Below are 18,301 nucleotides of genomic sequence, written 5' to 3'. Positions count from 1 at the left end.
CTAAAGCTCAATTATTATCAGTTCTATGCTAATGTATACATTTTAATCATAGTTATCTAACCAGCATGCATTAATTGAACCTTAAAATGTTCCCAGCAGGCTGGGCGCAGTGGCTGACGCCTGTAATCCCAGCACTTTGGGAGGCTAAGGTGGGAGGATCACTTGAGGTCAGGAGTTTTGAGACCAGCCTGGCCAACTTGGTGAAACCCTGTCCCTACTAAAAATACAAAATATTAGCTGGGTGTGGTGGCAGGTGCCTGTAATCCCAGCTACTTGGGAAGCTGAGGCAGGAGAATCACTTGAACCCCGGAGGCAGAGGTTGCAGTGAGCCGAGATCATGCCACTGCACTCCAGCCTGTGCAACAAGAGCGAAACTCCATATCAAAAAAAAAAAAGAAGTATTAAAGTATAGAACACTCTTCTTGCCCACAAGTTGATTCTAGTCTAGTTCAAGACACATTTAGTAGAGAGACAACATGTAATTTAAACAAACTTTTATTTTTTTTATTTTTTAAATTTTTTTTATTTTTTAAGATGACGTCTTGCTCTGTCACCCAGGCTGGAGTGCAATGGTGCAATCTTGGCTCACTGCAATCTCTCTCTCCCGGGTTCTAGCAATTCTCCAGCCTCAGCCTCCTGAGTAGCTGGGACTACAAGCATGCGCCATCACACCCAGCTAATTTTTCTATTTTTAGAAGAGACAGGGTTTTGCCATGTTGTCCAGGCTGGTCTCAAACTCCTGACCTCAGGTGATCCACCTGCCTCAGTCTCCCAAAAGTGTTGGGATTAAAGGTGTGAGCCACTGCGCCTGGCCTAAACAAACTTTTTGAAAAGCTGTTTCTAAAAGATCCCTTAAATTCAGATATGACAGCTAATTACCGCATCATAAATTACTTTTATACTAATTGTTTCCAGGGTTTTAGAGTAGTTGAACGTTTATTTCATGAGGCACCCTAAATTCTATAGAAATAAAACCTCGGATGAGTCTCCTTCTTAGAGTGTTATAATGAATGGGAGTTTACAACTTTTATGTGTCATGTTGCCAACAGCTGTGGTTGGGGTGGTCGCTGGCAGGAGGGGACCATATCTCAGAATGGCCCATTATTTCTATTTTACAAATGAGCAAATTGAGGCATAGAGAGTTAGATAACTTGCCCAGGTTACACAGATTGTAAGTTGATGAAGCTGGGATTTGAATCTTCACGTGTGTACTTATAAATACAAATGCAAGGAAAACTTTGATGAGTCCACCTCTTATAATAACCTTTATTACTGTGTGAGTGCCAAGTACTGTTTTAGATGCTTTACGTATGCTATTTTGTTTAATATCCTCATTTTAAAGAATAAACTGGCTTGGCACAGTAGCTCACGCCTATAATCCCAGTACTTTGGGAAGCTGAGGCAGGTGGATTGCTTGAGTCTCAGGAGTTCAAGAGTAGGCTGGTTAACATGGCGAAACCCCGTCTTTACTAAAAATACAAAAAATTAGCTGGGCGTGGTGGTGCGTCCCTGTAGTCCCAGCTACTCGGGGAGCTGAGGTGGGAGAATCACCCAGGAGGTTGGGGCTGCAGTGAGCTGTAATCATGCCACTGCGCTCCAGCTTAGGCAATCAGGATTGAGACCCTGTCTTAAAGCAAAAGAAAAAACCTGAGGCTCTCAATAACTTGCTTTCGTTCATGCAGCTTCCAGTGGCTGGACCAGGCTTTAAATTTACTCCAAAACCTTTACGTGGGATGGCACCCTGCCCTGCCTCTGCACTATGGCCCAGCTACATGGGGTTCCCCTGGAGGGAAATGTGGAGCAGAGCCATTCCCTGGAGAGGAGGTTCAAGTATAGAGAGGATCAGCCTCGAAACACTGGTGCTGCCAGGTGCGGGGGCTCATGCCTGGAATCCTAGCACTTTGGGAGGCTGTGGTGGGAGGACTGCTTCAGTGAGCCGTGATGGTGTCACTGCACTGCAGCCTGGGTGACAGAGCAAGATAATTTCTCAAAAAAACCCCCCAAAATCAGAAAAAACAAAATCACCAGTAGTGTTGAGGGAAAGTGAAAGGGGGAAAGAAGTAACCAAAGACCAGCTAAACAGCCCAAGCTAAGCATGGTGCCCACCACAGAGGATGTGGCCAGTAAATCTTTGCTAAGGGACTTAAATCCTATTAATTGGGGAGCTACATGTGTGGGCAGACAATTCACAGCCCCTATCAGTGGACATCATCATTTCCCTGGGCCCTAGCATCTGCTGTTTGCTTTTTTGACTAGATCTGAATGATCAAATTTATTTTATTTTTTTGAAATGAAGTTTCGCTCTTGTCTCCCAGGCTGGAGTGCAGTGGCCCGATCTTGCAACCTCTGCCTCCCAGGTTCAAGAGATTCTCCTGCCTCAGTTTCCTCAGTAGCTGGGACTACAGGCATGTGCCACCATGCGCGAGTAATTTTTATATTTTTTTGTAGCGACGGGGTTTCACCATGTTGCCCAGCCTAGTCTCAAACTTCTGGGCTAGAGTGATCTGCCCGCCTCAGCCTCTCAAAGTGTTGGAATTACAGGCATGAGCCATTCTGCCTGGCCAGTGACTATATCCGAGATGCCACAGTTTCATACAGTGGTATTAAGGAAGGAAAACGATGAAAGTAAATTTACTGAAAATTATGAAGGTTCACTTGTTAACTCACATCCACCGGTTCATTTTTCAGTTCTTTCTTTAATGAGCAAATCTGAGTAGTAGTTTTCATGATCATAAACACTCAATGTAAACGTTGGAAATACAACTTTTAATTATTTAGGACCAGTGACATTTGATCAGGGCCCCCAGTGTGATTCCGAGTTTTGCATTTGAAATGGTTACATCTTTTTTTTTTTTTTTTTAACAGTCTTGCTCTGTAGCCAGGCTGGAGTGCAGTGCTGCAATCTCAGCTCACTGCAACCTCCGCCTCCCGGGTTCAAGCGATTCTCCTACCTCAGTTTCCTCAGTAGCTGGGATTACAGGCACGCACCACCATGCCCGGCTGTTTTTGTATTTTTAGTAGAGACGGGGTTTCACCATTTTGGCCAGGCTGGTCTTGAACTCCTGGCCTCAATTGATCCACCCGCCTCATCCAAAGTGCTGGGATTACAGGTGTGAGCCACAGCGCCCGGCGAAATGGTTACATTTTGTCAAGCGGGCAAATGGGAAGAACAGAAGCCCAGGAATTTTGGGCTACTTTGAGGCAAAATGCTTTATTTTTTCTAGGTCCATATGGATGGACCGCTAACAACTGCTAAGTTGAAGTTAAATGGACTCTTGTTCTTAAAATTTTTTTTTTTTTTTGCTATATCTTTGCTAAGGGACTCCTCTGCAAAATTGCTTATTAATTTGCATAAACTTTTTTTTTTTGTATTTTTTTTTGAGGGGGGTGAGGGATAGGGTATTTTGCTGTCCATGGAATGCAGTAGCGTGATTTTGGCTCACTGCAGCCTCCTGGGCTCAAGCCATCCTCCCATCTCAGCCTCCTGGGTAGCTGGGACTACAGGCGCGTGGCACCACGCGTGGCTAATTTTTGTATTTCTAATAGCGACGCGGTTTTGCCATGTTGCCCAGGCAGATCTCGAACACCTGGCCTCAAGTGATCCTCCTTCCTTGTCCTCCCAAAGTGCTGTGATTACAGGTGCAAGCCACCATGCCCAGCCTGCTTAAACTATTAAGTTAAAAAAAAAAAAAAAAAAAAAAAAAAAAAAAAAAAAAAAAAAAAAAAAGAGGCCGAGCGCGATAGCTCACGCCTGTAATCCCAGCACTTTGGGAGGCCGAGGCGGACGGATCTCGAAGTCAGCAGATGGAGGCCATCCTGGCTAACACGGTGAGACCTCGTCTCTACTAAAAATACAAAAACGAAATTAGCCGGGCATGGTGGCGGGTGCCTGTAGTCCCAGCTACTCGGGAGGCTGAGGCAGGAGAATGGCGTGAACCCGGGAGGCAGAGGTTGCAGTGAGCCGAGATCGCGCCTGGGCGACAGCGAGACTCCGCCTCAAAAAAAAAAAAAAAAAAAAAAAAAAAAAAAGAGAGATACAAGTGAATATTCTTAATACTATGTCAATTACATCTCAAAAAAGACAAAAATAAATAAATAAAAGAATACCTCCCCAAAAATGATACAAGAAAAGATTCACCTAAATCTGTTCACAGCTGTCTGCAGAGCTCCTACTGTGTGCTGAACCTGAGGGTACACAGGGCACGGACACGTTTGGAAGGTGATTACAGGCCAGGTTTCCACACTTTTTGGTCCAGGCAAACCCAGACGAGCCAACTGGCTCAAGGACTTGGCAGCTGCGCTATGACTGAACAGAGCCTACGTTCGAACCCACGGCTGCAAGACTTAGGAGCCCACGACGGGATCTGCCGTGGTTCACTGCCCCAGGGAGTACTGAATGAACGACAGAGGGCGTGGCCCCGAGCATCCGCCGCTGAACTGCCCCGCCCTGGCCTGCGACATCCTCCCACCCGCATGGACTGCGCTGCAGCGCCGCCCAGCGGGGAGCCCCAGCTCGGTGCCGGTGCCAGCGCCCGCGCCAGCGAAGCGGAGGAGGCCGGCGCCCTAGGCGGGGCAAAATTCCTCCCAGCTCAGCGAGGACCGGAGGGCAAGGCCAGCGCGCGCCGGCGGGCTTGCGTCCGGGGCACAGACGCGACGGGCCCGCACGGGGTGGGGACCGCGCGCGGCTGCTAGGCCTGCGGCTGTGGGGCGGCCAAGAGCGCTGGCGACCACTGAAGATCCTGGGGGCCTTCGGGGTCCGGGCTGCGCCTGTGCCCGCGGGAAGGCCGGGCGCTGCCCACACACAGCCCCTGCTCCAGGCCAGCTCCGCAGGGAGACTACCGGGGCGGTGGTAGGTGGGCGGGGCCGGGTCGGGGGCTGCCGTGGGCTGCCGACAGGCAGCGCGCAGGGCAGCCCTCGGCAGACGGCCAATGGCGGCGGCGCTCTGGGCGCGGGGGGCGACTCGGCGCTTGTTGGCGGCGCTGCAAGGCCAGAGCCTACGGCTCGCGGCTGTGGTGAGTGTCTAGCGCCCGCGGGACCGGGATTCAGGGGTCCGGGGTCAGGGGGGCGGCGCGAGGCCCGGCGGCGTCGGCTGAGGGGCCAGCGGGACTGGGGCGGCCCGGGCGTGGACCGGCCCTTGGAGCTCGGGCGTCGGGTCACCGCGTCCTGGGACTGAGCACCTGCTCGGCGCGCCTCTCAGAGACCGGGGTGTCCGCAGCCTCCGCCACTTGCCCCTTGGCTTTACACCTCCGCCGAAGCCTACGAACTTGCCAACCGGAAACAAATGGGAACGAATTTTGTTCAACTACAAAAGGCAGATGTGAAAAATAGTTGCAGAACAATTCGGTGCCCGCCGCCGCCGCTCGCTGTGCTGAGGACGGACGGCGCTGCGGGCCCGGCTCCCTATGGCGACTCCCTGTTCACGCTTCACTCCAAGGGGAGCCCACAGAGATTTTGGAGGAGTTATTAATAAATTGTCTTTTTTTGGTGACATACTGGCTTTTCTTTCCTCTTCCAAGGGGCCGTCAGTTTTCCTGCTGTAGAAATTAATAAAGTTTTAACATGCAGCACCACCTAGTGGAAAAGTGATGCGTTAAACTCACCATCTCATTTTAAGTTGCATTTTTTTTTTTTTTTTTGAGACGGAGTCTCACTCTGTCGCCCGGGCTGGAGTGCAGTGGCCGGATCTCAGCTCACTGCAAGCTCCGCCTCCCGGGTTTACGCCATTCTCCTGCCTCAGCCTCCCAAGTAGCTGGGACTACAGGCGCCCGCCACCTCTCCCGGCTAGTTTTTTTTTTTTGTATTTTTTAGTAGAGACGGGGTTTCACCGTGTTAGCCAGGATGGTCTCGATCTCCTGACCTCGTGATCCGCCCGTCTCGGCCTCCCAAAGTGCTGGGATTACAGGCTTGAGCCACCGCGCCCAGCCTTAAGTTGCATTTTAACCGCCCATTTCAGTTTGAAATGTTTTGTTTTGTTTTGTTTTTTTCGAGACGGAGTCTCGCTGTATCGCCAAGCCTGGAGTGCAGTGGCGCGATTTCGGCTCACTGCAACCTCCGTCTCCTGGGTTCAAGCGATTCTCCCCCCTCAGCCTCCCGAGTAGCTGAGATTACAGGCGCGTGCCACTATGCCCAGGTAATTTTTTATATTTTTAGTAGAGAGGGGTTTTCACCATGTTGGCCAGGCTGGTCTGGAACTCCTGACCTAAGGTGATCCACCTGCCTCGGCCTCCCAAAGTGCTGGGATTACAGGCGCGAGCCACTGCGTCTGGCCTGAAATTCTTTAATAGAAGAAATTTAAAATAGCTCGAAGACGGAGGAAGACAAGCACTTCGCCTCTTCTTGGCCCCGAAGGGGAGAACACAAGTTGAGTGCCTACTGTCACCTAGGCGTGTCTTCAGGCATACTCTGCCCCAGGTGCTAGTGATCCAGTAAGATTAGGGTGTTCTGGGAAGGAATGAATCAACAGACATGATTTGAGCGCTGCCACGTGCCAGGCTCAATGCTAGGTACCCTCACATTCAAGATCTGTAATCTAAGCCTTTCAAAAAATCTTGGCAGGTAGATATTATAAAATTCCCACTACAGACAGAAGGATCCCGGAATTCAGAAAAGCGAAGTTTAGCATCCCATAGCTAAAAGTAACAAAGGCCTTAGATCTAGTTTACTGTCTTCAAATCCTAGCCTACTCCCCACCCCCTGAAAAATTAAGCCCACCACGAAGAGTTCCGTTGCGAATGTGCCCTCTTGGGGGCCTTTGATGTTATGTAGATGAAGTGGCTCCATTTCCCAGTCCTGGGCGTGGTCCCTGCTGCTGGGCAGGTGTCTGTTGTGGGCATAAAGTGCATACCATTGAGCTTAGTGGGGATGTGGATGGTCCAGCACTCAGAGAAAACAGCTCAGAGTGTGTTCCACAGACTCCAGGTGCCTGCCCCCACTACATGTTTAATGGTTTTCTTTGCAGCTGCTCAATGTGGACACACGTAATTCTGTTTCTCTTCCAAAATCCTCCGAGTTGACAAGTGTTTAATAAGAATTTTAGATTTCTTTCTATCTTTTTTTTGAGACGGAGTCTCGCTCTGTCGCCCAGACTGGAGTGCAGTGGTGCAATCTTGGCGCACTGCAACCTCCGCCTCCTGGGTTCAAGTGATTCTCATGCCTCAGCCTCCGGAGTAGCTGGAGCTATAGGTGCATGCCACCATGCCTGGCTAATTTTTGTATTTTTAGTAGAGATGGGGTTTCACCATCTTGGCCAGGCTGGCCTCGAACTCCTGACCTTGTGATCTGCTCGCCTCAGCCTCCCAAAGTGCTGGGATTACAGGCATGAGCCACCATGCCTGGCCAAGAATTGTAGATTTCTTATGATAGATGTACGTGTAAGTTTTTCAGAACTGTCACTGAGAAACTGATGAATGAATCTTTTGATTCTTAATAGTAAATGGTGTTTGTTTATTACTTACTTTTCTTTCTTTCTTTTTTTTTTCCTTTTTTTAAAAGACAGGGTCTTACTCTGTTGCCCCGGCTGGAATGCAGTGGTGATCATAGCTCACTGCAGCCTCAGTCACCTGGTCTTAAGTGATCCTCCCACCTAAGCCTCCCAAGTAGCTGGGACTATGGACATGGTCCACCACCCCAGCAATTAAAAAAAAAATTTTTTTGTAGAGACGAGGTCTCATTGTGTTGCCCAGGCTAGTCTTCAACTCCTGGCCTAAAATGATCCTCCCACCTCAGCCTCCCAAAGTGCCAGGATTACAGATGTGAGCCACTGTGCCCGGCCCTAGTAAAGGTTTTTTTTTTTTTTTTTTGAGATGGAATCTCACTCTGTTGCCCAGGCTGGATGGCTGGGATTACAGGCGTGTGCCTCCATGCCCAACTAATCTAGTAAGTGGTTTTTAATAACAAGCTTTTGCATATTTTTGTTTAATTAAAAAGTATTCTCTGCTGGGCACCGTGGCTCACGCCTGTAATCCCAGCACTTTGGGAGGCTGAGGTGGGCGTATCCCTTGAGGTCAGGAGTTTGAAACCAGCCTAGCCAACATGTGAAACCCTGTCTCTACTAAAAATACAAAAAATTAGCTGGGTGTGGTGGCATACACCTGTAATCACAGCTACTCAGGTGGCTGAGGCAGAAGAATCGCTTGAACCTGGGAGGCAGAGGTTGCAGTGAGCTGCGATCACACCACGGCACTCCAGCCTGGGCGAGAGAGCAAGACTTGGTGTCAAAAAAAAAAAAAAAAAAGTACTCTTACCCTTTTGTTAGTTGTGGGGAAGAATAGCCGACCTAGCAAAGAAGAAAAACTAGAAAACTGATTCATTAGTATTTTTTTCTTCATCTTCATAGAATAAGTTGTCTAAAGGTAAAATCTTTTTGATCTCTTAATTAATATTAGTGATAAAAGATTTTAGGATTTCTGAAGTGGGAGTGAGTTGCAGCTTAATGGCAGAGAATCCAGGGAATGCAGCTTAGCCCACAGTTGCCCTTTGATGAGGAGCCTTCACTAATGTTCATCTTTCTGGGTGACAGCGTCTCTCACACCTGAGCCTACAGTAACTCTGCAAGTAGTTAAGACAGGAAGTATTGCCTGGAGTGAGAACCCTGCTTTCCTGACTTCTAGTCCAGTGTCCATCTCTTCTCTCTGACCCTGATGTTTGAAGTTATTTAGTTAAAAATCCAATAGCATGGGAAGTGTGGGCCTGTTAAGCAACAGAACCTGGCTTTGTGAATGTCATCCCCATGGTGAGTAGAAACAGGCCAGACAGTGCACACAAGTGCTTTGGACTGGGCAGTACTCTGGCCAAACTATGGAGAGAGTTTGTCTGACTGGTGCTCTGAGAAAAGGGCTTCATAAAGTCACCCCACTGAGGCCAGGGCTTTTTACCTGTAGTCCAGAGGATCTGTGGACCCCCAGAAGTTAGATAAAATCGTATGTAATTGTGCATTTGTTTTTCCCCATCCAGGGATTGGTTTTCATTAGATGTGACAGGAGATGGTAATTCCAAATCTTTTTTTTTTTTTTTTTTTTGAGACGGAGTCTCGCTCTGCCGCCCAGGCTGGAGTGCAGTGGCCAGATCTCAGCTCACTGCAAGCTCCGCCTCCCGGGTTTACGCCATTCTCCTGCCTCAGCCTCCCGAGTAGCTGGGACTACAGGCGCCTGCCACGTCGCCTGGCTAGTTTTTTGTATTTTTTAGTAGAGACGGAGTTTCACCGTGTTAGCCAGGATGGTCTCGTTCTCCTGACCTCATGATCTGCCTGTCTCAGCCTCCAAAAGTGCTGGGATTACAGGCTTGAGCCACCGTGCCTGGCCGGTAATTCCAAATCTTAAAACTATCTTTCATTTCTTTGTTCTCAAAAGACCAAAACAAGGCTAGCTCTGTACAAAATAAACTGCCTCTATGGTATGTTCCCTCTGGCCCCCTTACTGCTGCCTCAGACATCACAGTTCAGCTTCTCTGGCTTATTACAGATACAACAGAGTAGTGAAGACTACTGAGGTGATGTAGGGCCGTCCGAAGAGCAATAGACCAGGAGTTTGGAGCCTTGAATTCTAATTCTGGTCCTGCCAATAGACTTGCCACAAGTCCTGGTATTCTGCAGTGTCCAAGATGGCCAGTGGTAATAGTCGATCTTTGTTGTATCTGTAATAAGCCACAGAAGGGCTGGGCACGGTCACTTATGCCTGTAATTCCAGCACTTTGGGAGGTCCAGGCTGGTGGATCGCTTGAGCTCAGGAATTCAAGGTCAGCCTGAGCAACATGGTGAAAAACCGTCTCTACCAAAAATACAAAAAATTAGTTGGGTGTGGTGGTGTGCACCTGTAGTCGCAGCTACTGGGGAGGTTGAAGTGGGAGGATCACTTGAGTCCAGGAGGCGGAGGTTGCAGTGAGCCGTGATTGCACCACTATGCTCCAGCCTGGGCGATAGAGCGAGACCCTGTCTCAAAACAACCAACCAACTGACCAACCAACAAGCCAACCAACCAGAGAAGCTGAATTGTGAGGGTTGAGGCAGCAGTAAGTGGGCCAGAGGTTACATACCATGGAGGCAGCTTATTTTGCACAGAGCTAGCCTTGCTTTGGTCTCTCTTGTGAGAACAAAGGAATGAAAGACGGTTAGAATTTGTTGCCTTTCAGACTTTTCTACTTCTCTGCTTAAGGTAAGGAGCCATAAGTTTGAGTTTGAGTAAACGTCTACATTTTCAGATATGAAATGTGTTCTCTTCATAGTCGTCAGGTACTCACAGGTTGACTGCAGAGGAGAGGAACCACGCTATACTTGACCTTAAAGCAGCAGGATGGTCGGAATTAAGTGAGAGAGATGCCATCTACAAAGAATTCTCCTTCCACAGTTTTAATCAGGTAATTGTTACAAATTCTTGCTAGGGCTGTGGTCTATTTTGGTCACCGTAGGCTGTAACTCTTTCTGATTCTGCCAGTTGTCTGGTCCCATGCAAATCCAGGATTCAACTCTTCCCTTCTTTAAGAATTCAGTGATAGAGTGACATCCTTGTTGACACTTGCTACCACCCACCTGGGTGATGTTTAGGTCTGGGGGAAGAGGGTGGTTTGTGTTATTTGGAATACAAATTCTGAAACCACTATTGCTTTGATTTGGTGTTGGTTAGGATATGTAGTTTCTTTTGAAATTTCAAATAACATTAAAAGAGAGCGTCAGCTTTTTATTATTGACTATTATTTTTTGAGACAGGGTTTTGCTCTGTTGCCCAGGCTGGAGTGCAGTGGTATAATTGTGGCTTATTGCTGCCTCGACCTCCTGGGCTCAGGTGATCCTCCCACCTCAGCCTTCCAAGTAGCTGGGACTACAGGCATGTGCCATGCCCAGCTAATTTTTGTATTGCTTGGAGACACAGGGTCTGGCTATGTTGCCCAGACTGGTCTCAAATTCCTGGCTTCAAGCGATCCTCCTGCCTTGGCCTCCCAATGTGCTGGGAATACAGGTGTGAGCCACTGTGCCCAGCCTAAGCTTTTTTTTTTCTTTTTTTTCTTTTTTTTTGAGATGGAGTCTCGCTCTGTCGTACAGGCTGGAGTGCAGTGGCGCGATCTCGGCTCACTGCAAGCTCCACCTCCTGGGTTCATGCCATTCTCCTGCCTCAGCCTCCTGAGTAGCTGGGACTATAGGTGCCCACCACCACACCCGGCTAATTTATTGTATTTTTAGTAGAAACAGGATTTTACTGTGTTAGCCAGGATGGTCTCGATCTGCTGATCTCGTGATCCGCCCGCCTCAGCCTCCCAAAGTGCTGGGATTATAGGCATGAGCCACCGCACCCAGCTAAACTTTTTATACTTATCCGAAAGGGGCATGAATAAAACTGGTTGAGGAAGATGTACCTGCTTGACTTATTTTCCCCTACTTTTTCTGGGCCGTTGGTAATTTTTCTTTCTTCCTGCAGTTAAATTTCTATCTCTCAGTCATCTCCCAGGCTGCACCCTTTTCCCTGATTGGCTTATTTTCCTCCAGCCCAGTAGCCAGATCCTGAACCTTTTCTTAAAACCTGCCCTCCCTCTTGGAAAGTCAGCTTTCACAAGGTAACTGTTCCATTAGGGACCCACCCTGTTTAGAGAGTCATCTCCCGTGACTTAACCTTCAGTTACTACACCACTGCATTTATATAAGGTAAACGCTTTTGACTATTTTGTTTGTTCAGTTAGCTTGGTAATCCTTTGGACAGATTAATTGTTTTTATTTATATTGGGTGTCGGCATCTAGAAGTCAGAGACCATGTTTGCTTAAATAAGTCTGTATTGTACCTAACACAGTTCTGGGTACAAACAGGCATTTGATAAATGCAGACATTGATTACAGTGTTTGCTAGTTTCTCGAAGGGTGTGTGAGGACCAGATTCACACCAAAGAAACCTTCTGCATGTTTTGCTAGTAAATGCCGTTGGCTCCACTGAGCTGCATGCCCGATTCTGTTCTCTATCCATCTGGCTGCCAGCCTCTGCTGTGAGTCTCCAACTCCTAAGGAAACCTGGACCAAGCAGACTCCCTGTCCCTGCTGCCCCACGTGCTCGACAGCTCTTGTCAGGAGCTTAGCACGCTGTGGCTGGTGGCAGGGAATCCCATTGGTACAGTAAGCTTGTGCATAAGCTCTAGGTAGCATTTTCCAAGCTTATTAAAATTCTTACATGTGTACAGCTTGACTTCTTTAAACCTGGCCTAATTTATTGGGCTTGAACATGTGGCTTAAAGTACTTGAGTGGTGTTGCCTCAAGCCCTGCCCATGATTCAGTCCTCCAGCACCATTCTGACCTTGCGCTCAGGGTGACTTTCAGCAATGGTAGGGAAGCATACTGGATTGATTGTAACATTATTCACTGGGGCATTTAATTAAGTAGACTTTTTTTTCCCATTCACCCAACTTTTGGGAAAAAGAGGCAAATGACCAGAAAATCAGCTGATGTCAGGGAATGTATTCAGAGAACCAACACTGAGATTATATCCAGGGGTCAGTTTTCCAGCCAGGCTCCTATGACTTCTGCGTGTACCATGGCCTGTAGTGGTACCGGTGTCCTGATAGTTGTGAGTGCCCTCCAGCGAAACACAACTAGGAACACAGCTACAGTCAAACAAGTTGAGCTTATTGCTTATTGCAGTGAGGGAGAATGCACACCGAAGGGCACCATGGGGTGAGCCAGTATAGGGTTTGGGCTTGTGTAGTGATTTGGGGACTTTGCCCTGGATTAGATGCTGTCAGGAAATGGGTAATTCTGTCATTTAGTGTTTTAATAAATTGTATCTATAGGGAGAGTAGATTAAAGTGGTGCCAAAGCTGAAATTGAAGAAGAAGCAATAGTCACTTGTTAGCTGGGAGAGGAGGATGTTTGGTATTTTGTGGCTTGGACAGTGTTCATGTTTTGTCTGTGTTCGGATATTGCAGAGTGGTCTTGTTTTTGCCTTCATCCATCATGGTCACAGAGTGGCCTTGTCTGATGTTGGTGTTGATGTTCGAAAGGAGAGGACCAAGGACTGGTTGATAGTACCAGGCCAGCGCCCAGGTATCAGGAGCTGCTTTTCTCTTGCTCACAACTAGTGAGTGGTGACCCTCTGGCACTGACAGGTCATCATTCATCTTTCATCTAGGACAGAAAAGCTATTGTTTTTTATTGTAACAACAGCATAACATTAAAATAGGATGGCGTAAATAAAAAAAATTTCCAATCGCAACTACTTTCATTTTTCTTTGTTCCCTTCTGGTCTTTCTCCATGGATGTTTGTTTGCCAAGTATGCCAGAGCATGCCAGTTATACACGTGATTACATTTAAAAAAAATTTTTAATTTTATCATAAAATATTTATTAATTCAACAAAGATTTATTAAGCATTTTCTGTGTGCTAGGTACTACTCTTAAGCTCATACAGTTCCCATCCCACTGGGAAGATAGACAATAAACAGATGAATAGGAAATATAATTTCAGCTAGTGATGAGTACCCTGAAGAATATATGCTTCTCCTAGCATAGGTGGATGAAGTAGCCATAGGCATCAGTTGCTGTTAGCCTCCTGTTTCTACCCTCGATGGTGGTACACGGGCTCCACAGTGCATCATGGGTGAATGGGCAGTATGTTGGTGACAGACAGTGACTCCGTAAGCAGACAAGAGCATGACAGTGGTGGGACTCGAGGCAGGGAGTTTCCACACTAGGAGTGCTTGGACCCAGACAGGGTGGGGTTGGCATTTGTAAAGGAACTTTGCTTTTTTTGTTGTTCCTGTAGACAGAAGGTGGGAGAGGTCTGCAAGTGACATATAAACTTAGGTGTTTGGTAACTGCAGGATGTCTGTGTTGAAAGAACAAAATGTAAGGTAGAAATGTGGGTGTAAGTGTCCCATAAAGACAGATTTTGTTATGCATTGACATGTATGAGATGAACTGGAAGCTTACAAAATCTGAGGAAATTTTAAGCTTAAAAGTAGGTGCAGAAGGTGAGGCTTTGGAACCTAGCAAATAACTACTACAGGTGCCAGCAGGTGGAGCCCTCCAGGGCGGGAGCCCAGCCAGGCCAGGCAGCAACACCCCTTTCTGCCCTGCAGAAGGCTGTCCCTGTTCTTTCACTCCTGAATACCTGGGGCCACCCTTGTTCAGCCTGGAAATAAGCTCAGGATCAGGACTAGGTAAGTGGCAGTGACTGGGCACCTGGGTGAATGATAAATTTTGTGTGTAGGACATGAGGAGTTTCCAATGGTGATTCAGGAGGAAGGGACCAAGCTTTATGAGAATCAGCTGTGGTTCTCTGCAGAGGCGCTCCTGGGCCCTGTCTCTGCTTTCTTTGGTGGGCCTGCCCAGCAGGGCATTCAGTCGTATTGGATGGAATCAGATGAGCTGGTTGATATTCAGGGCAAGGTCCAAGCTTTATTGGTTCTGTATCTTGTTCGACACCCTCACCTTTTGGTTGCTGTGCTGCTGCCACTGAAGCTTTCTGGAGCTTCAGCGGGAGGGAGGAGGAGTGCTTTGGGCGCACAGGCTGGGTTGGTGGTACTCGGCACATCCTAGCAGCAGTAGCACCATATGTGACTTTGGGGTTTGTAAAATGTTTCTTTTCCTGTGCCCACAGAGATTCCCGCATAGAGCAGTTCAAAGTTACTGTTGCTGCCTTACTTTATAAAAATGTTTTATTGAGGCATTTGATAATAGGCTTATGTTGAACATTTTGAAACACTTAGTGAAGTCAAAGGCTTGATGATACCAGAAGAAAGACAACTGCTGATGAAAGTCATAACAATCCTCCACAGGATATTGGTGGAGGTCTCGATAGCTCTCATTGTGAATGAATTAGTTTGGGTTTGATTGTTCTTTGTTGTGCACATCAAAGTTATGAGTGAGTAATGCATCTGTGCACTCTTGAAAGAGGATATTCTACCTGTGGAGGGTAGGGAAGCACTCCCAAAGAGGATGCCTGTGGCCTGGGCGTCATATGGATTAGAAAATGTCATTTTGTGCTGGGCACAGTGGCTCACACCTATAATCCCAGCACTTTGGGAGGCCGAGGCAGGTGGGTCACCTGAGGTCAGGAGTTCAAGACCAGCCTGGCCAAAATGGCGAAACCCCTTGTCTACTAAAAATACAAAAATTAGCTGGGTGTGGTGGAAGGTGCCTGTAATCCCAGCTACTTGGGAGGCTGAGGCAGGAGAATGGCTTGAGCCTGGGAGGCGGAGGTTGCTGTGAGCAGAGATCACGGCACTGCACTCCATCCTGGGCGACTGAGTACTCCATCTCAAAAAATAAAATAAAATGTCGTTTTGATTTTAAAGTATAATCTAATGTTTGTGTGTCTGGCACCAGGTAAAGTGAAAACTCGTATGGCTATCACACACACTAGCTTGCATTTAACATGTGCCCATGATTGGCTTTGTAACCACAGCAGACTAGAAACCTGAGAAAGTGTTCATAATTTTCATTGGAATAGAATAGAGACACTCATATTTTAGCAAACTTTACCTAAAATGTGAGACGCTAGTAAAAATATCTGTGTAGTGTTCATGTTGGTGTTCCCTTTGGAGTTCTTCCTGAGCAGGACCATGTTGATGCTCCCAGGAGGTGGCTAGAATGTCAATGTTGGCGTCCACCAGGGTAGGGGAATAAGAGCCTGAAATGTTATCATTTGGAGCTTTGTTGCTGCTGCTTGTGTTGTACAATAGGTCTAGACCTGGTGTGTATTTGTAAAAACGCGTGCAATAGATAGATGAGGAATGTAAAACAGGTGTCAACAATGCAAATATGACACCACACTGCACTGTGAAAACACCATGGTCCTTACAGCATCCTTTAATAAAAATGGACTTTTAACTGCATCATTTTCTCTTAGTCGTGTAGTAAATCTTCTGTTTACAGAACTTAGCCTGAGTATTTTGAAAAAGTCAAGCAGCCAAGAAGTATGATTTCCTCAACAGTCTTTGTCTTGCCCTTTTACAGATGGAGTAAAATCAGGTGTGTAAAAAATAAAAAAGCAGTTTGAGCTGACGTGAAAGGTATTTCAGATTTATGCTTTGCAGATGATATTGGTATGATTAATGCATTCATTGCCTTTTTTTATTGCTTTTCACAGATAATGTACATGATGCATGGAAAATGTTGTGGGTTTAAATCTGTGCCAGGTTTAGACTGTGAATATCAACAGATGTTATCATATAAATACCATAATTATTATAAAATAAAAAATTTGTCATGAAATGCAGTGACATAAATTTCATTTATGTAAATTGCTTTCATTAGTATAAAACCTTAGTGTAGCTGTTAGGGTTTGTGAAGCACTTTAGATGAGATTAACTTGGTATAAAGTGGTCACAAATGGGTTGCTTTAAATTTAGCTGACAAGAAAATCACACTCAAAACTTAGGAAATTACTGAGGCATTTGCCTGCATTGCTGGTACCGCTTAAATAGGTTGACTATGAATTAATAACAATAGACTGCTGGCTCAATAATTGCAGAAAATAATTGAAAGGAGACCTTAAATAATAACTTGAAAGTATTTTGGTCTTGCTCTTTTCTGTTCTGTTTCTGTTTTTCTTTGGTATGCCTGCCCACTGCTTCAGTACTGCCATTTTCAACAGCTTTTGGGTTTGCACAGCAGGAGTTTTGTCAATAGTTGTGGTGCGTTAGGGCCGTGACACAGAACTTGCATTTAGATGTATCAGAATACAAATATTGGGTGCCTGATGGAGCAGCTGTAGCAGCTGAACAGCCACTATGTTCTTAGCAGAAACAGTGCTGCAGTCACATTCCTGTGGCTGGGTAGCGGCCAGTTGCATTCTGCCCTCAGGAGGGATTTGGTCCAGCAGTGTGGACAGGTGGCTGAGGTTCTTCTTCCTGGCTTTGAGCTCTCTGTGTTGTGCTCTTTCTCTTACATCCTTTTAAACAAAACAAAGCAGTAATATTCTCTCCCCTGTGTTGCAGAGAATTACTATTATATTGCGCTTTTGATCTCGGTTGGAGTGGGGCATTCTGACTCATTTACTGAATTTCGCAGAAGGACACTAAACCAGATTGAGATCATGGAATTACTTGTGGTCATACTGGGTCATGTCACAGTCACCAGATGCCAGACTCACATCTCTGGTTCCCACAGCAACATTTTTAGATCCTACTGTGACATAGAAAGGTTGTTTTTTTGTTTTTGTTGTTTTAGGCGAGATCTTGTTTTCCAAGGACTACTTGCTGGATTAGTTTTCTCCCTTAAATGGGTTTTACCATACTTCCCAGAGGAAGGGAATATTCGCCAGCTGAAACAAACAAAGCTGTACTTGTTTGGGAGTAGCCCAGGTATCACTGTTGAGCAATCAAAGGTCATTTAATTGTATCATTAAAATCAATCCTATCAAAACAGCAAATGCTGCTGTTGACTCTGTTTGCTCGCGTGCTCTCTGCCAACAGGGCAGGATGCAGGCTTTTTTTTTTTTTTTTTTTTTTTTTGAGATGGAGTCTCACTCTGTCACTTAGGCTGGAGTGCAATGGTGTGATCTTGGCTCACTGTAACCTCCACCTCCCAGGTTCAAGCGATTCTCCCGCCTCAGCCTCTCAAGTAGCTGGGATTACAGGCACCCGCCACCAAGCCTGGCTAATTTTTTTTATTTTTAGTAGAGATGGCATTTCACCATGTTGGCCAGGCTGGACTTGAACTCCTGAGCTCAAGTGATCCGCCTGCCTTGGCCTCCCAAAGTGCTGGGATTACAGGCGTGAGCCCAGCTGCTGAGGCTTTTTGCTATATCATACATCAAACTGACTTCAAGTGCTCTGTCCTTGCCATCGCAGCCCTGTCTGTGGACATGCACCAGGTGTGTGGAGCAGCCCCAGGCTGGCTGGGCCAGGAGTCACATGGTGTGGTTCTGTCAGGATTAGTGAACCCAGCGGAGCTGTTGGGCTTGCATCCACTGAGGGGCAAGTGCCGCTCTGGATCCAAGGTGCGGAAGGAGGAAGATGCAACAGAAGGACTTGGTTTCATTTCTGCCCAGAAGATCTCCTAGTTTTGTTGGGGAGGTGGCACATCTGAATTGCACAAGGTGACTGATTTTTTCATCTCACCATGTTAGTCAGGTACTAAAATGTGAAGTGCTGTGCTAATGAGCCCCAGGAGGTGCACTCCAGGGTGGCTGCTGCCTGCAGAAGGGGGGTTTCGAGTTGGTTCTTGAAAGTCCGATATGTGGTTGTAAGGGAAGGCACTAAGGGAGGCGTTAGCAGGTGGCATAGGTCAAGGACAGGGAGTAAGAGGACGTACCTTGTCTGCAGTGTGCTAGGAAATGAGGGTCCTAAGATGGGTTCAGTGAGCTGGGCTACAGAGTACGGTGCCGG

At 46.9% G+C, this 18,301-nt stretch overlaps 1 protein-coding gene across 5 annotated transcripts in view; it reads left to right on the top strand.

The window, feature by feature from the left end:
• The first annotated feature begins 1 nt into the window (after nt 1).
• The window catches only part of LOC105467129 (pterin-4 alpha-carbinolamine dehydratase 2), a 60,687-nt gene continuing 42,387 nt past the window's right edge, over nt 2–18,301 (top strand). For 2 of the 5 annotated variants that reach the window (XM_071098433.1, XM_071098432.1), the window contains exons 1-2: nt 4,541–5,012; nt 10,219–10,350. In XM_071098433.1, the coding sequence (XP_070954534.1) occupies nt 4,929–5,012; nt 10,219–10,350 (216 nt within the window). In that variant the 5' untranslated portion in view covers nt 4,541–4,928. Of the gene's footprint in view, nt 5,013–5,215; nt 10,351–18,301 lie in introns of all 5 variants that reach the window. The other 3 variants (XR_011624668.1, XM_071098434.1, XM_011716542.3) reach the window with 3 other exon arrangements.

The sequence above is a fragment of the Macaca nemestrina genome, chromosome 6 (assembly GCF_043159975.1).
Source record: "Macaca nemestrina isolate mMacNem1 chromosome 6, mMacNem.hap1, whole genome shotgun sequence".
Classification (NCBI taxonomy): Eukaryota; Metazoa; Chordata; class Mammalia; order Primates; family Cercopithecidae; genus Macaca; species Macaca nemestrina.
This window is presented reverse-complemented; position numbering and strand designations above follow the sequence as displayed.